Raw genomic sequence first — 26,283 nt, forward strand, 5'->3', positions numbered from 1 at the left:
TTCTCTGACTCCAGCCTCAGGCTAAGGGCAATGTTCCCAGATGTATAGTTCCAGAAGTGTTCAGCTCTTTGAACATTGAACCATGTAGTTACTAGATCTGATTCCCATATATAAAATCAAGGGAAAAGGTAATAGAGATCAAGGCCAGAGCTTAATGGAATACATTGTGGGTTTATAGAGTGATGAATTAAACACAATTAATCCTGCTCTCAATTAGCTTATACCTTAACAGTGCATATGGCAGAAGTACATTGGTAATAATAGTAATAATAATAATACAGAGAAAAACACCTGCAGTGAATGGCACAAAGTTATATGAGACTAATGAACAGAGAAGAGATTTTGTGTGGGTTTTTTTTAGTTTGAAATCAGCTCTCCCTCTCCCAGCCCACTCTGGCAGCATGCCAATAAATTGCTAAAATTCTTCATCTCCAGGTCTTCATTAAAAAAATTAAATAATACCTATTTCATGGAATCTGCATATTAAATGAATAACACATATAAAATACTCATACATATAATGGCTATCAAGTAAGTGTTCAATAACGTGTACATAAATACGTTTGGATACATGTATAAGTACCTATGTGTTTCTATTTATATATAAGTATGTGGGCTAAGTTTCCAGAGAATGAGGATGATTTCAGTTTTTGACATACGAATGATGGGCCCTTTGATAACTTGCGAGAGGAGACAACAAGTAGTCACTTGGATGTATCAGCCTGGAGCCAGCAGAGAATTCCGGAGTGAAGATAAAATAGTAGTAAGTGTTACGCAGCTCTTCCCATGGGTTAGAAACAAAAAAATGTTAGGCACCAGGCACATAAGCACCTTACCATTTCTTCACACAGTGAAGAGAGAAGGTTCAAAAACAGACAAACACCCAGAAACACAACAAAAGGCTTCATAGGTCAGCTATCAGATAAGAGGAAGTCCTCCATCTGCCATGTGCTGCAGAGATGAGACACTCTCTAGAAGTCAGGGGTGTTCCCATTTTCTCCCAGTGTTTTGTCCTCTTGCAGGGAGGCAGTGACTCGGAGCGCCTGCTGTGGGTGGACCAGCAGGAGGCTGGAGCCGGGTGTGAGTGGTTGGCCCAACCCCCAACAATAAAGGTTAAACATCTTGCAGGCAGTTTTAAAATTTGAGATTAGTTAAATCTCCATAGAAGACTTAGAAATTTAGAAAAATGTCTTTTTAAAGTTTTATTATTCAATATAAGACCAGCATGCATATCTCAGGCCAGAAGAAAGCAAGGCCTTGGGAGAGATGGTGCCTGGAATTGTCCCTTCTCCAAGTGGGAGGAGAGTGGTGGGTGGAGAGCCCACATGCGCCCTCAGTGGATGTGGCGGCTGCTAATGAGAGGAGGGGCCTCGGGGCTCTGTCTGCCAGATGACCCCCTGTGGTTATGGGATCACCTATCCAGCGCTGCTCCAGCCAGAACCATCTCTTGTCACTGATGTGCTGTTAAAATCTTCTTGGAAAAAATGAGATATCTTCTGGTAGGAAGACTGTGAGACTGAACTTGCTGAATATTTTCCTGGGTAAACATTTTTTTTATTTTTTTATTTTTTATTTTTGCTTACTAATTCAGAAAACAGATGACCAACAATATTTATATAGTTTATAGACAAAGAAAGAAATCACATGTTCCTGACCAAATGAGTTAGTCACCATTTTATGTGGTTTTCTGGATGTGGCACCAGACACATTAGAATGCCAGTACAAAACCTAAAACCTCTGCTCGGCAATTTACCGGGTCATTTCTTCACCAGTGGAAGTGTCGTCAGGGAGACAGCCATGTGCTTATCAGAAATATTCAAGTCTTCTTTAAACTCTCACTGTAAGTTTAAAATTTTTACACTTCATAATTTCCAATTTTACGTGCCTTCCACAAAGCTGTGAAATTTTTCAGAGCTAAATGGCTGTATATTTATACTACCAGGGACTCATTGAGAGGATGATTCAAAATGTTTTCTTGAATAATATTATCGGTGCATCAAGTTCAAAGATTTGTGGGGCAATAAACATTCTGAGACCTATGACACAGATATTTGTTAGATTAAAAACGTACCTTTTGGCCCTGGCCAGTTGGCTCAGTGGTAGAGCGTCGGCCTGGCGTGCAGAAGTCCCGGGTTTGATTCCCAGCCAGGGCACACAGGAGAGGCACCCATCTGCTTCTCACCCCTCCCCCTCTCCTTCCTCTCTGTCTCTCTCTTCCTCTCCGGCAGCCAAGGCTCCATTGGAGCAAAGATGGCCCAGGCGCTGGGGATGGCTCTTTGGCCTCTGCCCCAGGCATTGGAGTGGCTCTGGTCGCAACAGAGCAACGCCCCAGAGGGGCAGAGCATCGCCCCCTGGTGGGCAGAGCTTCGCCCCTGGTGGGCGTGCCGGGTGGATCCCGGTCGGGCTCATGCGGGAGTCTGTCTGTCTCTCCCCGTTTCCAGCTTCAGAAAAAATACAAAAAAGGGAAAAAAAATTAAAAAAACAAACAAACAAAAAAACACACCTTTCATGCCTGACCTGTGGTTGCGCAGTGGATAAAGCGTCAACCTGGAACACTGAGATTGCTGGTTCAAAACCCTGCACTTGTCTGGTCAGCCACATATGGGAGTTGATACTTCCTGCTCCTCCTCCCTTTCTCTCTCTCTCTCTCTCTCTCTCTCTCTCTCTCTCTGTCTCCTCTCTAAAAAATGAACAAATAAAAAAATTAAAATAACATAATCACTAATTTGAAAAAAAACAAACACCTTTCATATGGTCGTTTTTCATTTTTCTTGTTTTTACAAGCATGAGAACAATGAGTAACATTTTAACTACGCACCAGCATTACCTTAAGCGCATGACATCCCCTCAGTTCTCTGGGGTGGGTTCTATCCTCATTGTTCCCATTTTACAGATGCAGAGACTTGGATTCATTGTAGGGAATGCAGTGTCAGTAGGTCAGTAGAAGAGATCAAACAGCCCTACCTCCCCTCCCATTTTTTGCCTCTAGGCCCTTGATTTAGTGACTCCCGTCTCAGTTCACCCATACGTTACTCTCCTTCCCATGACAATCCCTTTGTCCACCCAAATGCACAAATACCCTTTTGTTAATTTTTTTCCTAATTCGATCAGCACAAGAAACACTAAGACGATTCAGATCATTAATTTCCATTTTATCAAATAGTATATAACTAAACACACGTTTAAGAGATTTAGACCCAATATTGTCCATCACTAACACCCCTGACAACACTTATTTTAGCTTTAACATGTCCCTTGTGAGAAACTCAAAGATCTGTAACAAGATTATTGTCTTCAGTTGGCCCACAAACTTCAACTGGCCAATGGCTGGGGTCCCTCTCCTGGGGACAGGGGCTGCGGTTCCTGTGGCTTATGTCTGGTTCTGTTCTCCGGGCTGATTTGTCCAGAGGCCGGCAGAAATGAACGTTTGAAAACACAGCAAAAGGCCGATACTTTGCCTTTGACTTGGGGACAAATCACAGAGTTGAACCAGAAGGACATAGAACCTTGCCCACTCAGCGTCTGCCAACCGTGTGTTGTGCAGATGGTGTGGCCACGGTTCTGCTCAGTGTTGGCTTTCCCCTGTGTGTTGATATCAGAGCAGGACCAGGACGTCCACATGAATTGTTTCACGTTCATGTTCAATATTAAATAAATGCAATAAAAGGGATTCCAGGTCAGTGCACCGACATACTGCTATTTCCAAAAAGTGGCAGATTGCAGCTTTGAGATGTAACTGGAAGCTTCTTTTGTTCTACCCTACAAACAAACACCAGTTAGTATAGCCACGGGGATGTAAAGACCTCAGGAACCCAGTTGAAACTTCTGACATTGACACTGATCACCACAGCAAGGAATACAGTTCCTAACACTGCCTTTGTTGGCACGGAGCGGGCCAGCTGTTCCGTGGCCATGGGAACTCTCCAAATCTGGTTTGGGTTATTTTAATGGGACTTCAGAGAGGCCAGCGATGCCTCTTTTGTGGCGTTTAAATGATACTTTTGTATTCTGTACTGTCGAATCAGCACCTTCAGAGTAGAATGAGACGTTGAAACTTTTTTCTCTTTTTGTTTTTGTGCAGTGTTACTAGGAAAGAGCTGAAATACTATATAGTTCATGAGTGAACCTATTTTTATTGTCAAAAATTAAATCTGAATCACTTGCTTACATTCAGAGATTTAATTGAAGATGCCTCTAAATTCTCTGCAGTAGTGCTGTTTACAGCTCGTTATTAAAGTTGCTTATCTGTATTATTTATAAACATGGAGACTTGATTTTTTTTTTCTTTCCTTCTAGGATCCCCTGCCCTGACGGGAACTGGAACAATACATGTCGTAGTAGATGATGTCAATGATAACGTGCCCACTTTTGCCAGTAAGATGTACTTCACTACAATTCCCGAAGATGTACCTACCGGAACGGACGTCTTGTTGGTGAATGCCTCGGACGCAGATGCCTCAACAAACGCCATTATCAGGTTGGTCTGTGTGCCTTTGTACATTTTGATTATTTTCCTCATTGAACATTCGTCTTTGGACTGAATGAATATAAGGGATAATTTTCCCAGAAATGTCATCATGTTAACACATACTTACTGTGGTTATCTATTGTTGACTAACCAACTATGCCTAAAATGAAGATCAAAACAATGATAATTTTATTTATTCTTCTATAATTTTGATTTGTTAATTTTAGTTCTATTTTTACTGTATCATGATTTTGTAGTTCAGAAATTAGGGGCAGGGGGGCAGTGGGAGGTTCTTCTGAATTGTGTGGTTGAGTGATGTCACTTAAAGGTATTTACTTGGTGACTGGGTGGCCAGGAAGGTCCAAGATGGCTTCACTCAGGCCTGGGACCTTGGCAGGGATGGCTGGAAGGGTAGGCTCAGCAGGCCCCCTGTCTCTGATCTTGTGGTTTCTGTGCTTCTCAGTGTGGTCCTTCAGCAGGATTGTAGGACTTCTTATGTGGTGACGTTGGGACCCAAGACCCTCAGGTGAGGCTGCCAGTGTTCTTAAAGGCCAGGCCTGGAAGTGTCATGGCGTCACGCCCATAACACTTTATGTGTCAGAGTAGCCCGGGTGGAGAAATACCTGTGACCTCTTGATGAGGGAGTGTCAGAGATTTTGGCCCTTGTTAACCCATCGCTAGCCACAATAATAATATTTATGTTTTCTAAGTTTTAAAAGTTTATTTTACTCTACTGAAGTCCTTTTCAATGGAGGTGATAATATGGGACCTTGCTCAGAGAGACAGGGAAGGCCCCTAGGTCAGACCTTTGGGTTGGTCTAGCTGTGTTCCCAGGGCGTTGAATAAACGTGTGACACTGAGGTTCAGGGTCAGGGCTGGAGACGGATTTGGGAGTCAGCAAGTGCTGAGAGCACAGGTAAATCAAGGAATCGAAGAATAACTCTTGAGGTGGGAATGTGGAAATGTAAAGAGGGAGGGCAGGAACTGGCTGCTGGGAATTCTCTCAACACTTGAAAGGCCGGCTGAGAAGGAAGAGACACCTGAGTGGCCAGTAAGGTCTGGCTGGGGACACAGGAGGGAATCTGAGAGTAGGGGATAGTGACAAGCGACATGAAAAGAGGGAAGACCACTCACTCGCTTTGCTTAGAAAGCTGGGACCTTTCAAATGCCACCCTGTGAGTGTAAGCAATGGGGCCAGTGGGCAGTGGGTCAAATGCCACCCTGTGAGTGTGAGCAATGGGGCCAGTGGGCAGTGGGTCAGATGCCACCCTGTGAGTGTGAGCAATGGGGCCAGTGGGCAGTGGGTCAGATGCCACCCTGTGAGTGTGAGCAATGGGGCCAGTGGGCAGTGGGTCAGATGCCACCCTGTGAGTGTGAGCAATGGGGCCAGTGGGCAGTGGGTCAGATGCCACCCTGTGAGTGTGAGCAATGGGGCCAGTGGGCAGTGGGTCAGATGCCACCCTGTGAGTGTGAGCAATGGGGCCAGTGGGCAGTGGGTCAGATGCCACCCTGTGAGTGTGAGCAATGGGGCCAGTGGGCAGTGGGTCAGATGCCACCCTGTGAGTGTGAGCAATGGGGCCAGTGGGCAGTGGGTCAGATGCCACCCTGTGAGTGTGAGCAATGGGGCCAGTGGGCAGTGGGTCAGATGCCACCCTGTGAGTGTGAGCAATGGGGCCAGTGGGCAGTGGGTCAGATGCCACCCTGTGAGTGTGAGCAATGGGGCCAGTGGGCAGTGGGTCAGATGCCACCCTGTGAGTGTGAGCAATGGGGCCAGTGGGCAGTGGGTCAGATGCCACCCTGTGAGTGTGAGCAATGGGGCCAGTGGGCAGTGGGTCAGATGCCACCCTGTGAGTGTGAGCAATGGGGCCAGTGAGGAGTGGGTTAGGAAAGTCCCCTTCATATTTTCACAGTGCTCTATACAGAGCGGTACTGGGAGGTCTGAGGAGATTTTTTAAATTTTTATTTGAGAGTGTGTATTTTAGTTGTTATGATGACTGGTTGGATTTTTTTCTTCCTTTAATCTCAGAGAATTAACTTCATACTCTTAATGTTCACCAATGTCTGTAAAACACAGCTGTGAAAAAGCTTCAAATTGACTACGGTCACCTAGTCAGATACAATAAGAATTGAAGCTTCGTTTAGCTTATAAAAATGATTTAATTCACTTTTATAATAACTCAATTATTACACTTTACATTAAAAACATTTTCATAGATAAAGTAGTTATGCCAACCTAAGCCTTATTTATCTGGCCTGATACATTTTTAATGGAATAGATAGTAATACTCTTTTATATTAGGTATTAATTACTTCTTGCTATTTATGGAATCTAGAAGAAAATCCATTCTTTCTTCTGTTTAAGAGAACACTTTTATGTTAATTTTTACATTGCCTCTTTAAATACTAGGTATAAGTCATTTACATAATTACCAATGGGTTCACTAACAGCACAACCTTTTATGTGTCATGTAGTTTATTAATTCTCTCTTATGGTGCACCATGACCTTGTACACATATATTTATTTATATTTCTCTTTCTACTCATTTGAATAAGCTATATATTTCTGTGGGTGGGCACATTTAAATCAAGGAGTCGAAGAATAACTCTTGAGGTGAGACTGTAGAGACATAAGGAGGGAGGGCAGGAACTTAAAATGTAAACATTAAAAATGTATCAGGCTACTGGGAGTTCTGTCAACACTTGAAAGGCTGGCTGAGAAAGAAGAGACACCTGAGTGTCCGGTAAGGTCTGGCCGGGAACACAGGAGGGAATCTGAGAGAAGGAGACAGTGACAGGCGATATGAAAAGAGGGAAGACCACACACACGCTTCGCTTAGAAGGCTGGGACTTTCTTCCCAGAGAAGGGCTGAATGAGTAATCTTTCCTCCTCTGGCAGACCAGCCAGCATTCCTTTCCCGTCTTGATCAGGTCGATGTCTCTGCTTCCCACACAGCCATTCCTGACCCTAACTCGTATAGCTGTGTATCCCCCCTTCTGCCAGCTAGCCATACCTTCATTCAGACCCCATTCTCATTCTTTTAGGTCACCACACGGGAGGAAAGAACAAAACCATTGACAAGGTCAACATTGAAAGGCAGATCCCTTATCCTGTGCTCTTACTCTCATCCCACTGACTTCCCTCAGCAGGTGCCACATTTCTCTCGTGGGCTTCAAGTTACGCTTCCTCAATCTTGCCCTTATCGCTGCAAAAATGCTCTGATGACCTATCCTCACGTTCTGGGTCCCTGATTTCCCTACCATGACCTGGAAAGCACTCCTAGTGCCTACAGTTCAGTGTATCCGTCAGTAAAAGTGGGGATGAGAATCGCTGCTTTAACAGCTGTGAGAATGAAATGTATACCTGCTATATGCCAAATAGACTATGTGGATGGAATCAGTGAGCAGGCCTGTCTCCAACACAGATACTGGGACATAGAGTCATGAAATTAATGCTAGTTTATTTTTCTTTTTAGTCTTCTTATGCGTACTTTACTTTTGATCTGTTCTTCCTTGCACAACGTCTGCAATGCCATAGTGACTGCCACCTAAATAAATGTACTGGATGAATGAGTCTCATCTTTTTTAGAACTTCCACATTGACTCATGTTCCCCTGACTCCATGTTTTCAAGAGGGCTGGTCACTGCCTGACATTTTCTCCAGCCATTTATTGTGGACCATTTAAGCCTGGTTTCTGATTTCTCCTCCATGGCTTCACCGAAAGAAGACTGTCTAACGATTCTATGGAAACTTGTTCAGACCGGTGACTTTTTCTGAGTCTTCACTCTTTACCTTTTCCATTGTTTGCCCTATAGGTCTGCCTTTCTTTTGGGCATCTTTCCCTTCTCAGAGTCTGTGTAAATGTTACTTCTTATTCCTTGCTCTGTGTCTCTGACCATATTTTAATTTGCTCTTTCTAAATCTCCTCTTTCTCTCCCTACAAAGTAATCTGGACATTCCTCACAGCATTTTTTTCAGCATGCGCTCTCTCTCCCTCTCTCTCTCTTTCTCTCTCTCTCTTTCTCTCTCACACACAAACACACAAAAGAGAGGAGAGAGAGAGAGAGAGAAGGACAGTCATCCATTTCCATCATTGCAGCTACATGGAAAACAAGGCAGGAGAGTAGACGACGTCTAAATCCATGCTGTGCACTCTGACCTCATCCTAGAAAGCCCATCTGTGTCTATAGTTCTCCAGAAGACACCTCTGCCCGACCTCTGTTGGCATCATAAGCACATGTCAGAGGCTCCTAACCTGCCCTGTTTTGCATCCTGGCATTCTCCTTTCTCTCCAGGAAGAACCTTCCCTTCTCCCTCCAGGCTCAGTGGTTGGGGCTCAGCCGCTCCCCATCCTCCGTGTGGCCAGGTGTTCGTGTCACCCCGTGTGCTGCTGCCTCTGGCGTCCCATCCTTTCTGTGCACGCCTCCTGCCAGGAGTCCAGTTTTGTTCCTAATTACATCATGCCTGGACTAATAGTAAAAATTAATGTTGTCCCTCCTATCAGTATACTGCACTATACTGTATAATTCTGGAGCTCTTACTATGCCCCAGGCCCTTGGCTATGGTCTGAGGAATTAGGCACTCCAGAATGCCCGAATGAGAGCAGTTTCATGGGGGAGGTAATTTTGTCATCTTGTAATTAGGGTGCCTCATAACGAGTCCAGTTTAATCATGGAAGGTTAGAGAGAACAGCGTGGTCAGCACAACCTGAGGAAGCTTCAAGGAACTGATGCTTTGGGGAAAGACAGAGTAGTAGCTTATGGTCAAGTGAGGGGATGTCACTCTACCCACTGAGCAACCCAGTCAGGGCCTGTATTACCTGCTTTTCAACAGACAATCCTATGGACCCCTAGCCTGTACAACAGCACCAAATAAAAGAGAAATAATTGACAGAAGAAGATTCCTTCATGGAGTATGTACTTGAACCTGGACCAGAGCTCCTATCATTTGCCATTCAGTACGTTATTCTTTTTCTAATACAGCGTAGTCCTGTCACGCACAAAACACCCAAATCCAAATTGGCACACACTTTTCATCATTTTGATTTTTATTGGTGAATGCTTAAAAGAACACATATTGATTGAATCTTGATATTTGCTGTCATAAATCTGTAAGAAGTTTGTGGCACAATGAATTACTTTTTTCCCCCGTGTTATTTGGTGATTTCTACATTCACTGACAGAAACAAAGTTTCCCAAAATAAAACTACATAATTTTCATAATCCAGGTTCCTATAGACTTTCTCACAAAGATAAAGTGATTTGATTATTTCATGAAGTACTGAATTTCTAACTTTAGGACTTCATTTACAAACCTCTGGCATTTTTATTTTGATGAGGGAAATATATATCTTCTACTGTATAAAATATATACACTTTACAAAGAGTCACTTCCAGTCCCAGAAGGAGAGCCAGCACTATTCACATTCGCCCTGACGTGGTGCGTCAGGAGGCCTTACAGAAGTGAGAGGTAGTGAGTCCTTGATCAATATTGAAAGGATTTCTTAACCAGACACTCTCTCTACTCTGTTTCATTTTGCTATCATTCTTTGATTCCATTTTTGCCTTTATATTTTTAAAATGCCAGCTCCCCCACAGTTTATTATTTGTCTCATAAAGGATGAGAATGCTGAGATGTGTCTTTGAAACTGAGCATAGCAGGAGGAATGTGCACTCTGTTCGCTGCGGTGCGGGTTTTTCTGCTGTTGCTGCTAGACACATGCTGTTGCTATGTTTCTGTGAACGCAAACCAAACTATATAGAACATGCATTTAATTCCAACGAGGGCTTCTCTTTGTTGGTTTAAAGGAGAGAGCTTTTATAGACATCTATTTCTTTGCTAGCTCCAATTTTAGAAACTATGGAATCCAGCCAATTTCTGAACCTTCAAGCTTAGGAACTTCTTCCCCTGCTGATCTCTGAGGAATACTTACAGATAGCTCTCCTCTTCAGAAGGAAGAGAGAAGCTATTCTCAGTGGAAACTCCTGTCTGTTAACCAATCTGGTTAGTGTCAAAATAGCCACGAAGAGGTTGTGCCTCTCCTGACAACAGAGAGCAAGGCAGCAGGGCCATGTGAAGAATGACCAATGAGAGAATTAGTATCTAGGATTGTCTCTGTATAAATACTCAGTTCTTTCTCTCATTGTTCTGGATAGTCAATAGGTATCCAGTGCAGTGTTTTGTTTTGAAAGAGTAGGATTTTCAACGACTATACTTCTCTGGGGTATTATGGCAGATGGCAGAAAAATAATTTTAGATTCATTTAACAGATGTTCAGCTGTGATCCTGACCATTAACCACAATGTTAGAGCAATGCCCTGATTTATGCTGTCTAACTCATCTACTTAAAACACAGTGGCCTTCTGGGTACATTTTGGGGTTTTGCATGATTTAAGAAGCCCACACACCTTGCGACGACCTGCTTGAGGTCATTGGACACCTCACAAGAAAGACTCAGTGTGATAGTCACATAAAATTTGAAATATTTATCTGATAGCCATATTCTTTCATTGTTGTCTGATCTTTAATTGTTATAATGTCTTCCTTGACATTTCTTCCTTGGTGTTTAAATTACAGTAAATATATAAAGGCTCCTGTGTCATAACGAAAAGATACATGCCTATCTCTACTTTCTACTTTAGTTACAGGATCATGGGTGGAAACTCTCAGTTCACCATCAACCCATCCACAGGACAGATCATCACCAGTGCACTGCTGGACAGGGAAACAAAAGAGAATTACACGTTAGTAGTGGTGTGCACCGATGCAGGGTCCCCGGAGCCTCTCTCCAGTTCCACCAGCATGCTCGTCACCGTGACTGATGTCAATGACAACCCACCGCGATTTCAGCACCATCCGTACGTCACACACATTCCATCTCCTACTCCTCCAGGTAATCACACCAACGCTGAGGTCATGGGTAGACAGAAACCACACACGGGACGTGTTCTATCACATAAATTTCTTTTGTTTTTATGTGTGTGTCTTTGACATAGCCTAAGTTTGCCAGTCCTCTAAAAATTCAACTTGTTTTGCCTAACAGAATTATAAAGGAACATTGAATCTCGTAAATTAATTCTTTCTTCCTTGACCAACTGTGTTAAAGATTTTATAATTGCCACGTCTTTCCCAGTAGTATCTCTTACTATTACTTGAATATTTGTCAAATGAAGAAAATAGGTAAGTTCCCTGAGAGGAGCGACATTGTCTCTTTTTATCCATGCCACATCCTGGTACTTGAAACAATAGCTGGAGTGCATAAGAATTCAGCTGTATTTGTTAGTGGAAAACGAATATTTTACTTCAAGGCTTCAGACAGAGTTTCAAACATGTTTAATGAGTGAATAATTCCAATTAATTATTACCATTAACATCACTCTAGTTTAGAGATTCAGATTGCTTTCTTATAAGCTGGTGGAGCCCATAACGATCCACTCTCATGTGGACAATAGGTATGCGTCATTCTGCACTTTTCAATCGAGTTTGATTGCATTGGCCTTGTTTGCAAAGGGCAGCACAAATCATCTGCCATCTGCAGGTTTTGAGGTGCATTTCTAAACAGGGAGACGCACAAAGGAAAACCCGTGATTCGGTAACTCTTCCTTGCTTTAAAATATGTTTGACTAGAATAAAAAAATAAGTCAATCCACAGACCTGGGATCACGCCTCTCCATGATCTTTGATCTTCCGTTTAAGGTCTAACTAATACCAACTGAAGGTATCACATCCATACTATGTTGCCAACTTCCTGCCGGAAGGAAACGGCCATATCAGAGGCCCAGGACCCCGTGCAGGCCTCAGCCACAGGGATGCAGGCGCCCCGGGGCTCTCCTGTCATCCAGTGCGCAGTGAGGCCGCAGAACAGCGCCGCGCAAAGGGAGGATGGCTTGAGAGCATCTTCCTCTAATTAGACACAGAACTCACAGGCCTTTTTTTTTTTTTTTTTTTTTTTTGTAGTAAAAGACTTAAAAGACTTTCCAGTTTTGTCCCCAACTCTTCTGCAGGGGTGGGCGTGCCAGCTTAGGAAAGGTTTCTGAGTGAGTGTGTCAGAAACACGTCCTCCTAGGCCGCCTTCTGTGCACTTCTGCTACAGCCCGTCCTGTTGGTGCTCAGCCCACAGACTAATGTTTGGAATCCACATTGGGTCCGTTCCTGCTCAGGTTTTATTTTGTACTACTTGATTATTGTTGTTCCAGTAGATTTATGGACATATATGTGTAAAATAGACATACATGTGCAAAAGCATCTCCATGGGATAAGAGCACTCAGATAAAAAGAATTTTGCTATGACACACAGTGGGCCTAAGGAATCAACAATTTTTTTTTTTTTTTTCATTTTTCTGAAGCTGGAAACAGGGAGAGACAGTCAGACAGACTCCCGCATGCGCCCGACCGGGATCCACCTGGCACGCCCACCAGGGGGCGACGCTCTTCCCACCAGGGGGCGATGCTCTGCCCATCCTGGGCGTCACCATGTTGCGACCAGAGCCACTCTAGCGCCTGAGGCAGAGGCCACAGAGCCATCCCCAGCGCCCGGGCCATCTTTGCTCCAATGGAGCCTTGGCTGCGGGAGGGGAAGAGAGAGACAGAGAGGAAAGCGCGGCGGAGGGGTGGAGAAGCAAATGGGTGCTTCTCCTGTGTGCCCTGGCCGGGAATCGAACCCGGGTCCTCCGCACGCTAGGCCGACGCTCTACCGCTGAGCCAACCAGCCAGGGCAATATTTTTTTTTAAACACAGTTTTGTTGACATGATTACATATGTGGACATTCAGGGACATTTTAAGACATAACCGAACAATTACCTTTCACGTTGGGCAGCAGCGTGGCCATTAGCAGAGCACACACGTTAGTTAACATGTTGGGTGGGAGTTGTGTGATAAGACACATTTTTCTCCCGGAAACTGCATTTTGGAATGATTAGTAGTTGCGTTTCCCTGTGCTCATCTACAAAGCATACTGAAAAATGTTCAATCCAGCAGACCGTCCAGGCTTGATTTAGAAAAAGGCCGGTCAGTCCCCAAAGACTTTTTGTTCAGTAGATTTGATTTTGCAACTTCAGGGACAACAGGAGATACTGTCTTCCCCTTGTAATCATGAGCAAATAAAGTGGCTTTGGTAGCAGCAGAGTGTTTTATGGGCATTAAACCTCCTGCCAGGTGATCTGTGTGGGCTCCCCGTGGTTCTGACCACACGCTCCCTCTTTTCCAGGTGCCTTCGTCTTTGCGGTCACCGTCACAGATGCTGACGTGGGGCCCAACGCTGAACTGCATTACTCTCTCTCTGGGAGGAATTCCGAGAAATTTCACATCGACCCACTGCGCGGAGCTATTATGGCGGCCAGACCATTAAACGGGGCTTCCGAAGTGACGTTCTCTGTGCACGTGAGAGACGGTGGCTCCTTTCCGAAGACAGATTCGACGACGGTGACGGTGAGATTTGTGAACAAGGCCGACTTCCCCAAAGTCAGAGCCAAAGAGCAGACTTTCATGTTTCCTGAAAACCAGCCGGTGGGCACCCCTGTCACCACGGTCACAGGGTCCTCCCTGAGAGGAGAACCTCTATCCTATTACATTGCAAGTGGGAACCTTGGCAGCACATTCCAGATCGATCAGTTAACAGGGCAGGTGTCCATTAGCCAGCCTCTGGATTTTGAAAAGATCCAAAAGCATGTGGTATGGATCGAGGCCAGAGATGGAGGTTTCCCTCCTTTCTCCTCATATGAGAAACTCGACGTAACCGTGCTTGATGTCAACGATAACGCCCCGAGTTTTAAGGAAGATCCATTTGTATCTGAAATATTGGAAAACCTTTCCCCTCGAAAAATACTGACAGTCTCAGCCACAGACAAGGACAGTGGGCCCAACGGACAGTTAGATTATGAGATAGTTAACGGCAACCAAGAACACAGCTTCAGCATCCACCACACCACCGGTGAAATTAGAAGCATTCGCCCTTTAGACAGGGAAAAAGTATCCCAGTATGTGCTTACCATAAAGTCCTCAGACAAAGGCTCTCCTTCTCAGAGCGCCTCGGTCAAAGTCATTATTCACATTTTAGATGAAAATGATAATGCCCCACGGTTCTCTCAAATATTTAGTGCCCACGTTCCTGAAAACTCCCCCTTAGGGTACACGGTGACGCGGGTCACCACATCCGATGAAGACGTCGGTGTAAATGCTATCAGCAGGTATTCCATCCTGGACACGAGTCTTCCATTTACCATTAATCCTAGCACCGGGGACATCGTCATCAGCAGGCCTTTGAACAGAGAAGACACGGACCGGTACCGAATCCGCGTTTCTGCGCATGATTCTGGGTGGACGGTAAGCACTGATGTCACGATATTTGTGGCAGATGTCAACGACAACGCTCCAAGGTTCAGCAGACCCTCCTATTACTCAGATTGCCCTGAACTTACTGAGATCGGCTCCAGAGTGACTCAGGTGTCTGCCACAGATCCCGATGAGGGGCCCAACGGGCAAGTTTTTTATTTTATAAAATCTCAGTCCGAGTATTTCAGGATTAACGCCACCACGGGAGAGATTCTCAATAAACAGGTCTTAAGATACCAGAATGTCAGTGGCTTCAGTCACGTGAATATCAACAGGCACAGTTTTATAGTGACATCTTCCGATCGGGGTCACCCTTCCTTACTGAGCGAGACAACCGTGACCATCAACATAGTGGACAGTAATGACAATGCACCCCAATTTCTTAAAATGAAATATTTCACTCCTGTCACCAACACTGTGAAAGTGGGTACTCAGCTAATCCAGGTTACTGCAGTAGACGATAAAGATTTTGGACTGAATGCCGAGGTGGAGTATTTCATTTCTAGTGAAAATCCTTTGGGGAAGTTTAAGTTGGACAACAAAACGGGGTGGATTTCCGTAGCATCTTCCCTCATTTCTGACTTGAATCAGAACTTCTTGATCACCATCATGGCAAAGGATAAAGGAAACCCTCCTCTTTCCTCCCAAGCAACTGTTCAAATCATTGTCACGGAGGAAAACTATCACACTCCTGAGTTCTCTCAAAGCCATATGACTGCCACTGTCCCTGAGAGCCACCATGTCGGAGCCATTGTCAGAACGGTGTCTGCGAGAGACAGGGATGCTGCGATGAATGGCCTGATCAGGTACAGCATTTCTGCAGGAAATGAAGACGGCATCTTCGCCATCAACTCCTCCACGGGGGTCCTGACCCTTGCCAAAGCGCTCGATTATGAGCTGTGCCAGACACACGAGATGACTGTGAGTGCTGCTGATGGAGGGTGGGTGGCCAGGACCGGTTACTGCAGTGTGACTGTCAACGTGCTCGACGTGAATGACAACTCCCCAATCTTCCTCCCCGAGGAATATTTCCCGACGGTTTTGGAAAACGCCCCAAGCGGGACCACAGTGATCCACCTCAATGCCACAGATGCCGACTCCGGAACCAACGCCGTGATTGCGTACACTGTCCAGTCATCAGACAGCGACCTCTTTGTCATTGACCCCAACAGGGGAGTCATCACCACGCAAGGCTTCTTAGATTTCGAAACCAAGCAGAGCTACCACCTCACGGTGAAGGCTTTCAACGTCCCTGATGAGGAAAAGTGCAGTTTTGCCACCGTGAATGTGCAGCTGCAGGGGACCAATGAGTATGTGCCTCGTTTCGTTTCCAAACTTTACTACTTTGAAGTCTCAGAAGCCGCTGCTCGAGGGACAGTGGTTGGAGAAGTGTTTGCCAGCGACCGGGATTTGGGCGCTGACGGGGAGGTCCACTATTTGATTTTTGGGAACAGTAGGAAGAAAGGTTTCCAGATCAATAAGAAGACTGGACAGATTTATGTCTCTGGACTTCTTGATAGAGAAAAAGAAGAAAGGGTCTCTTTGAAGGTCTTGGCCAAGAATTTTGGCAGCATTCGGGGTGCAGACATAGACGAGGTCACTGTCAATGTCACTGTTCTGGATGCCAATGACCCACCTATTTTCAGTCTCACCACCTACAGCGTTCAGATCAGCGAAGGGGTCCCGACGGGAACTCACGTGACCTTTGTCAGTGCCTTTGACTCCGACTCGGTCCCCAGCTGGAGCCAATTCTCTTACTTCATTGGATCGGGGAATGAAAACGGCGCCTTCTCCATCAACCCCCAGACAGGACAGATCACTGTCACCACGGAGTTAGATCGGGAGACTCTCCCCATCTACAATCTTACGGTTTTGGCTGTTGACTCGGGGACACCCTCCGCTACAGGAAGTGCCTCCTTGTTGGTCACCCTGGAAGATATCAATGACAATGGGCCCGTGCTGACCACCAGCGAAGGGGAAGTGATGGAGAACAAGCGCCCGGGGACTCTGGTGATGACCCTGCAGTCCACTGACCCAGACCTCCCGCCAAACCAAGGCCCCTTTACCTACTACCTGATGAGCACGGGCCCCGCCACCCATTACTTCAGTCTGAACACGGCCGGAGTCCTGAGCACCACTCGAGAGATGGACAGAGAGCAAATTGCAGACTTCTACCTGTCCGTGGTGACTAGGGACTCTGGTGTGCCTCAGATGTCTTCCACGGGGACTGTGCACGTCACCGTGCTGGACCAGAATGACAACCCTTCCCAGTCCCGGACGGTGGAGATATTTGTTAACTATTATGGCAGTCTGTTTCCTGGTGGGATTTTGGGCTCTGTGAAGCCACAGGACCCAGATGTGCTGGACACGTTCCACTGCTCCCTGACCTCGGGAGTGACCAGCCTCTTCAGTGTTCCAAGGGGCACCTGTGACCTGAGCTCCCAGCCACGGTCCACGGATGGTACATTTGACCTGACTGTCCTTAGCCACGATGGTGTGCACAGCGCCGTCACGAGCAATGTCCGCATCTTCTTCGTTGGGTTTTCCAATGCCACGATCGACAGCAGCATCCTGCTGCGGATCGGGGTCCCCAGCGTGAGAGACTTCCTGACCGACCACTACCTCCACTTTCAGCGCGTGGCCAGCGCGCAGCTCACAGGCCTGGGCACTGCCGTGCAGCTCTACGGCGCCTACGAGGAGAACAATAGGACCTTCCTGCTGGCGGCCGTGCGGCGGGGCAGTAACCAGTACGTGAATCCCAGTGGCGTGGCCACCTTCTTCGAGAGCATCAAAGAGGTCCTCCTCCGGCAGAGCGGGGTCCAGGTGGAGTCAGTGGACCACAACGCCTGCGCGCCCAGCCCGTGCCAGCACGGAGGGACCTGCGTCCGGAGGCTGGCTGTCAGCCCCGTCATTCGGAGCCACCAGAGCATCCCGGTCATCATCGTGGCCAACGAGCCACTGATGCCCTTCCTGTGCAGGTGTCTGCCGGGTTACGCCGGCAGCTGGTGTGAAGTGGACATCAATGAGTGCCTGCCGTCCCCTTGCCACAACGGGGGGACCTGCCACAACTTAGTGGGAGGGTTCTCGTGCAGCTGTCCCGATGGCTTCACCGGCAGAGCCTGCGAGAGAGATGTCAACGAGTGCCTGCCCAGCCCTTGCAAGAATGGCGCTGTCTGCCAGAACTTCCCAGGAGGCTTCAACTGTGCGTGCAGAACGGGGTACACAGGTAGGGCTCTTTTCACACATGTGTACACGTGTGCACCTCCTTTCACCATGTCAGGTTTGACAGAGAGGGATGGCTTCTGTCATCTTTAAGTGATCTCCTATTTTAAAGAATGGGTATAACCATCGCAAATGCTTTCAGCACTTAGGCATGGCCAGATATTGTTCTAAGCACTTTATCTGAGTTTATTTTATACTGTTCACAAAAATTAGAGGATATTTCAATATGAATATGAAGCAGTAAAAAAAGAAGCCTTTGATTGTTTTTATTAACCAAGAATATCAGAAAAGCAAATGACAAGTCAAAGAAAGTTGTTTGATTATGCAAATGAGATGCAAAACCAACTTTTATTTCATTGGTGAAAATGCACTATACAAAAGGCTGAAAGTACTGGAGTATCTTCACATTCCCTGATCCTGTAATTTTTGTGAGCAGTTCTCATAAAAAAAAAAAAACAACCCTACATAGAAGGGATAATTATTTTCCAGTGTTTACGGACACGGATGCTGAAGTAGCGAGAAGTCAAGTCAGTTTTCTAAGGTGACCCAGTGAAGTTGTTACAGAGTCAGAACAAAAATGAATTTCAGGGTTCCACCTTTTGAGAAGTCACGTCATCTTGCTGACCTCCAATTTCCCCATCGGCAAAATGGGAATAATTTTTTTTTTTTTTTGTATTTTTCTGAAGTTGGAAACGGGGAGAGACAGTCAGACAGACTCCCGCATGCGCCCGACCAGGATCCACCCGGCACTCCCACCAGGGGCGACGCTCTGCCCACCAGGGGCGATGCTCTGCCCCTCCGGGGCGTTGCTCTGCCGCGACTAGAGCCACTCTAGCACCTGGGGCAGAGGCCAAGGAGCCATCCCCAGCGCCCGGGCCATCTTTGCTCCAATGGAGCCTTGGCTGCGGGAGGGGAAGAGAGAGACAGAGAGGAAGGAGGAGGGGTGTGGAGAAGCAAATGGGCGCTTCTCCTATGTGCCCTGGCCGGGAATCGAACCCGGGTCCCCCGCACGCCAGGTCAATGCTCTACCGCTGAGCCAACCGGCCAGGGGGAATAATTATACTTCCTTATCTCTTAGGGTAGTTGTAGTGAGTAAAAATAACATTTGTAAAATACCTTGCACTGAATCCAGCCCTCACGCGGTAGCACTGACAATTAGTAGTGTCTGTAGCAGTGTCCCTGTAGGAGTGGCGGTGACAGAGGCAACCCACACCATTGCTAAGAGGACAGGAAACCTCAGTGGCACCAGGTAAGTGAGTCTGACCAGAGCTGTTGTCACAGGATCATGAATAATAGGGCTATTGACATGTTAGGAGTTCAGGATTTCTCAAAAATACTTTCTCACTTTCTTCCCCCCTCAGAAACAAAAGTGGATTCTTCTCCTGGGAATTCAGTGTTAAGGATGGTCCTTTGTCTCACTGTATTATTGAACATAGCAGATGCATTCACACTTAGATTCAGGGTGCGTTTACACTTAGTCCTAGCATGGAGCAAGTAGGAATGCATTTCTGTAGCAGTGGATGCAGGGCAAGTCCCACAGGTGTGAGCCAAGGCGTCACACACTGATTTCTGCATAACAGGCGCTGACTTCAAGATTGGTTGTAGAACTTGCCCTTCCATGACCTCGCTCTCGTTTGTGTCTTTCTTGTTTTATCTTATGTACGTTGCAAACGTTTCTAAAGTTATGGGTTGAAAATGTTAGGAATGCCCTTCTTTTTTGTGTGTGTGTGTGTTTTTCTGAAGCTGGAAACGGGGAGGCAGTCACCCGGCACGTCCACCAGGGGGCGATGCTTTGCCCATCTGGGGCGTCGCTCTGTTGCTGCCAGAGCCACTCTAGTGCCTGAGGCAAAGGCCATGGAGCCATCCCCAGCGCCCGGGCCATCTTTGCTCTAGTGGAGCCTCAGCTGCGGGAGGGGAAGAGAGAGACAGAGAGGAAGGAGAGGGGGAGGGGTGGAGAAGCAGATGGGCACCTCTCCTGTGTGCCCTGGCCAGGAATCGAACCCAGGACCTCCGCACGCCAGGCCGACGCTCCACCACTGAGCCAACCAGCATGGGCCGAATGCCCTTCTTTTCATTATGAAATACGAATAACATTTATCAGGTGGCTACCTAGGCACTGTTTAAAGCCCCTGGCCTCGGAGATATTATTCAATCGGTTATTCATTTCTTTCTTCTCACAACTCTGTGAGAATGGGTATCCTTATTCCCAAAGCTCAGAAAAACAAAAACGGGTCTTAGCGGGATGAAAAGAGATGAAGTAACCTGTCTGTGGCGTGGCACAGAGATGGTCCAGCTGGGCTTTGACCGTGAGCTTGTGTCAGACCCTCTGCTTCTTGCACGCATGCCACACTTCTTCACACTGCCCCACACTTCCCCCTTCACAGGCTGGGGGGCCTGGTGGCAAGTCCTGGATATCTTGCAGGAATATTCTGTGCTGCTTTCTACTGGGTCCTCGACAAAAGCCTGTGAGATCATGTATGAGTCAGAGACTGCTCGGGAGCTGAGATTACCTCAGCATTTTCAGGTAGGAGGTTACGGAATACAAAGGAAGAGCTTCCAGAATCTTCAAACTGTCCCAGAGCAAAGTTCGGGAAAATCCGCAGACAGAATCCAAACCCGAGCCTGGCTGGGAGGGAGTCTGGAAAAGGTAGTTTTCCACCTTCCAGCCCCTTCCATACAGCAGGCAGGAATGGTGCTGAGTGTCATTACATGGTAGCTGGCTTAGAAAGATACTGCTATTTATAATCTTAGTTTATGTCGTGGAAAACTGAGCCTACCCTGGTGACTCTCAGGTAACCTGCCAAACACTACCTCATTGGCTCTTTCTGTCCTGAACGTGCATTGAAGTTATACGTCGGTTTTACGTGCTGGCCCTCCTCGGAGCTGATGTTAGCTTCCTTTGCAGTTAGAGATAATCCAGATGATCAGGAATCTTGTAAACACACATAAAATTGAATGATGACTATGAATCTTACATTAAAAAAATCATGTAATTCATTGTTCCAAATTCTGTACGCCTCAGAACCAGCAGATGATTAAAGTTTGATAGCTTTATTTGTTTGTTTTACAGGAAACAGTATAACAAAAAAAGCCTTGTGACAGATTGTTAATCCACACACTATATTAGGAATGTATCGTTTTAATATCTGTATCTGGTTAAGGTTCTTTGCAAAGGTATTGCGAGTTCCTCTTCCCAGCTGGTCTTTACCAGGTAACCTGACCCAGGAGAATGGAACCTGGGAACCAAAGTGTCTTAAAGAGCCAATCAGAGCTAAGAAGCCATAAGAAAATAGTCATGCTTAAGCATATGTGTGCCTCAGAGAATGAACTTTTTAAAATACTTGTTCTAGCTAAGTTTGACATCTGTTAAGATTAACCAAGTCCCAGGGCCTAAATGAAGCCTATATATATTCAAATACTTTTGGATCATCAGAATTATTTCAAAGCACCTATGTTTTTATACTCCATTTACTTCTGTGAACATTCACCTACGTTTTGTTTTCAATGATTATTAAAGTCTGTAGCATTTGGAATAGGAGCTGTGAGATTTCCTGAACTTTCTTCTTAAAATAATTCTCAACCATTACCCCCATCACACAGACACACACACACACACACACACACTCACATACACACACTCTGACCCAAACACACTCAGACACACATTCAAAGACATACACACATATACTTACACACACAGACACACACCACTGCATAGGTCATGTGAAGTTTGAAATTGTGCCAAAGATGATAAGTGAGTGCTTTATGTCTGACCTGATGCCAATCAGGAGACTTGACCCTAAGAATCCCACAGGAAGTGATTACGTGGTAGCTGAATGGGGTTTGTGGGAAATTTCCTGTAAGGATGAAAGTATGAAAACTCAAAAGTATGGAACAACAACAGAAATAAATGCAGGGATACAGTTATTATATTGACACCAGTTTATTTATGATATATTGTGGTGTGTGTGTGTGTTTTAAAGGCTATTTCCAAATTTGTGACCATAGGGTCACATAATAAATACAGAATGAATACTTTTTTTAATGAATGAGTGGTTTAGAGGGAACTAATTTGTTTGTAGTGCTTGTGTTTCTGATACCCCCCTCCCTCCACTCTTTTTAGTTACTAGAAAAAGAAGCAAGAGAAAGTTCAAAAAAAAAACCCAGCAGGGCCTTCATATTCAGTTATAATCATTTAATGTGCCATTATTAAGAAAATTCCCCTATAATTTAATTTTTGTATCGCTAAATGGAGCTTTGCTTAGTTAGAGTCTAGGGAATTAGAAGAGATGAATACCTTTTAATATAGCCTTCTAGGTTACGTGAGAAATGAATTTCCAGATCTTCACGCAAAGTGTGATAGTACCAGACATTTTATCAGTATTCACTATGCCTGAATACTAAAATCAAAAGAAAATGTCTTTCCCAGGATCCGTACCTCAAAGTGCAGGGGATCCTGGAGAAAAACAGCAGCTGAGAATGACTACCGACCCAGAGGGTCTTTTCCTGGACAAATGAAACGTTCTCACCTGGAGCAGAATGCTCGTGAGATAGCATGGTTCTCCCCAGAACGCACCCTGCCTCTCATCCTCCTGCGCTGGGTTTTACTGTCTGCAGCACATCCCGCGGAGAAGTCTGGTGTGGGTGGGGGTGGGGGGGGGGACGGTTTCTAACACAGCAGGTAGACAGAGCTTCGTTCTGGGTCCGGGTCTCCCATTCAAGCATGGACTCTTCCCCTCTCCCCTCTCCCCTCTTCCTTCTTCCATTCAGGCTCGCACATCTGGAGGCGTTTTCGCTGTGGTATTAGCCAGTCCTGACGTTTCAGGGGAGGATGAGATTTTTCCATTCATCACTCTTATGTCATTTGACAGTATAAATAGGATATTTTTTCCAGATTTATACAGTGAGATACAGGTTGTGCACAGTAACCTCACTGTGAAACTTGCCGCACATGTGCACTCATGGAGATGGGAGTAATAACTGAGAGCCGTTCTCTTAAAATCACAGCAGTCCAACAGAATGTTGTCAATGACCGTGTGACCGGGAAACCATTGTGATACGAAGTGAAGATTTCTGGGAGATATAGAAGAGGGGTAATAGCCTAAAAAGGGGAGTCAAAGGCTCGACTCTTGTTTTGATTTTATTTCCAAAAGGGGGATTAGATAGTTTACCTTAAGGCAGGGGTCGGGAACCTATGGCGCGCGAGCCAGATGTGGCTCTTTTGATGGAGATGTCTAGCTCGCAGACAAATCTTTAATAAAAAAAAATAATAACGTTAAAAATATAAAACATTCTCATGTATTATAATCCATTCATTTTCTACCGCTCATGTTCATGGTTGCGGGTGGCTGGAGCCAATCACAGCTGTCCTCCAGGACAACACCAAATTTTTATTGGATAATGCATAATGTACACGGGTCGTTGTGAGGTCAGGAAGTAAACTTCCTTCCTTTTAATCAAGTAGTCAGCTAGCTAATTGCAGAAACCTTTTTGATGAAGAAGATGGCTAAAAGAAAAAAAGATGAGGAGTGTCATACTTTTCAGCAGGAATGGACAGAGGAATTCGCCTTTGTGGAGAGAGCAGGTTCTCCAGTGTGTCTAATATGCAATGATAAAATTGCATCGATGAAACAGTCAAATATAACATGGCATTGCGACACATGCCATACTACATTTGCATTGAAATATCCAGCAGGGGACAGCAGGAAGAAAGCATGTCAAGAGCTACTGTGCAGAGAGCAAGCTAGTCAGCAGCAACTCCGTGTTTGGACCCAACAAGGTGACTGGAATTCGGCTAGCTCTGCTGGTGCTTTAGCAATTGTGAGAAACGGAAAGCCATTCACAGATGGGGAGTATGCCAAAACATTCATGCTTGATGTTGCCATTGAACTTTTTGATGAATTTTTGGATAAAGACAAGATAATAAAATGAATAAAAGACATGCCTCTGTCGGCAAGAACTGTTCACGATCGTACCATCATGATGGCAAATCAAATTGAGGCAACACAAGTGAAGGACATAAATGCAGCACTATTCTTTTCTCTCGCTTTGGATGAGTCAACACACATAAGCCATTTATCCCAGTTCAGCATGATTGCAAGGTATGCTGTCCATACTACATGAGGAAAGTCTTGCTGTTTTGCCTATGAAAGAGACAACAAGAAGGGAGGATTTATTCAAGTCTTTCACTAGTTCACTAAAGAAAAAAATCTACCGATGTATAAACTTATTTTAGTGTGTACTGATGGTGCTCCGTGCATGGTGGGGAAAAACAGAGGATTCGTAGCGCTTCTTCATGGACATGAGAAGAGACCCATCCTAAGTTTTCACTGCATCCTACATCAGGAGGCGCTTTGTGCTTAGATGTGTGGCGAGCAACTTGGTGAAGTGATGTCGCTGGTCATTTGAGTGTCAACTTTATTGTTGCCTAAGCTTTAAATGATCACCAGTTTAAAACACTGCTGGATAAAGTTGGGAATAATTATCCTGGTCTGCTTCTGCACAGCATTGTGTGTTGATTGTCAAGAGGGAAGGTGCTCAACCATTTCGCGGCTTGTCTGAATGAAATCCGGACTTCTCTTGAAATGAAAAACATCGAGCATCCTGAGTTAGCTAACACTGAGTGGCTCCTGAAGTTCTACTATCTTGTGGACATGACTGAACATCTGAAGCAGCTCAATGTGAAAATGCAAGATGTTGGAAATACAGTCTTATCCCTTCAACAAGCAGTGTTTGCATTTGAAAATAAGCTGGAACTCTTCATCACAGACATTGAAACAGGCCATTTACTACACTTTGAAAAACTGGGAGAGTTTAAAGATGCATGCACAGCAAGTGACCCTGCTCAAATACTTGATCTCCAGCAGCTAGCAGGCTTCACATCTAATCTCCTGCAGTCATTCAAAGTGCACTTTGGAGAATTTCATGAGTGCACTTGTCTTTTTAAGTTCATCACCCATCCACATGAGTGTGCAGTGAACGGTGCTGACCTGAGTTACATCCCCAGTGTCTCTGTCAGAGATTTTAAGCTACAAGCTGCTGACCCGAAGGCCTCAGACATGTGGGTGAATAAGTTCAAGTCACTGAATGAAGATTTGGAAAGACTTGCACAACAGCAAGCAGAGTTGGCTAGCAAACAAAAGTGGGGAGAAACGAAAAAAATTCAACCCACGGACCAGCTGATTGTCAAAACTTGGAACACGTTTCTCGTCACATACCACACACTGCAGCATGTGAGTATTGCTGTACTGACAATGTTTGGCTCTACGTATGCATGTGAGCAGTCTTTCTCACATCTAAAAAACGTTAAGACCAATCTATGATCATATTTAACGGATGGAAGTCTCAACGCCTGCATGAAGTTCAACCTCACCACGTATCAACCAGACTACAAAGCCATCAGCAAAACCATGCAGCACCAGAAGTCGCATTAATGGTAAGAAGTACTTTATTCATCATTGGTTAGGAACAGCATAACAACATTATTAAAAAGAATCCAGAGACTTATTATACTTTAAAAGTGTTGGCCTTACATAAAATGCACACATTTACTTGTATTTAGTGTTAAACATATTGTATGACTCTCATGGAATTACATTTTAAAATATGTGGCGTTCATGGCTCTCTCAGCCAAAAAGGTTCCTGACGACTGCCTTAATTGATACATTGACCTGTTGAAGCATTAAAAACAGGTTTCTAGTAGCTTAAAAGCTTCTTATTCCTGCAGAAAATAAGTACGTGTTTGTAAGCTTTTAATGGAGAGTACTTGTGTCCTTATATAGAATCACCAGTAGTTCTCATTGAGATTGTATTTGTGCATATTTTCAAATACAAAGAGAGAGCAGATCTCTTCTGTTTTGCGTTTATCACTAGCAGCCCTTACCAAACATGACATTTTTGCTTTGTTTTGATATAAAAATATAATTGATCAGGATATTGAGGTGAACTCTCTTCCTAGAGCATTTGACCATAAGAGGAGACATTTATACACAGTGTGAAAAAACAGCCACTTTCTGCTAAAATAATTAAAAGCTTATAAGCATAAATATTCAGAATAAAGCACATCTATGTATTATGAAATTATATTTTAAATAAAATTAATTTAGATATGAATAGGCTTTGGTATACATAATCTCCCTTTTCTATGTATAATTGTAGGAAATGCAAAAATACTTGTGGTGACCGATTACATGCATGTATTTTGTTTATGTGTCTACAATATTAAAACCTTTGTGCACAATAGGATATCAGAAATCATGTCCTCA

At 45.0% G+C, this 26,283-nt stretch overlaps 1 protein-coding gene across 2 annotated transcripts in view; it reads left to right on the plus strand.

Moving 5' to 3' along the window:
- FAT4 (FAT atypical cadherin 4) overlaps positions 1–26,283 on the plus strand; it is a 155,581-nt gene that overhangs the window by 99,620 nt on the left and 29,678 nt on the right. For both annotated transcript variants that reach the window (XM_066384984.1, XM_066384989.1), the window contains exons 7-9: positions 4,297–4,477; positions 11,109–11,359; positions 13,674–18,023. In XM_066384984.1, coding sequence (XP_066241081.1) covers positions 4,297–4,477; positions 11,109–11,359; positions 13,674–18,023 — 4,782 coding nt within the window. The remainder of the gene's footprint in view (positions 1–4,296; positions 4,478–11,108; positions 11,360–13,673; positions 18,024–26,283) is intronic.

The sequence above is a fragment of the Saccopteryx leptura genome, chromosome 1, assembly GCF_036850995.1.
Source record: "Saccopteryx leptura isolate mSacLep1 chromosome 1, mSacLep1_pri_phased_curated, whole genome shotgun sequence".
Taxonomy (NCBI): domain Eukaryota; kingdom Metazoa; phylum Chordata; class Mammalia; order Chiroptera; family Emballonuridae; genus Saccopteryx; species Saccopteryx leptura.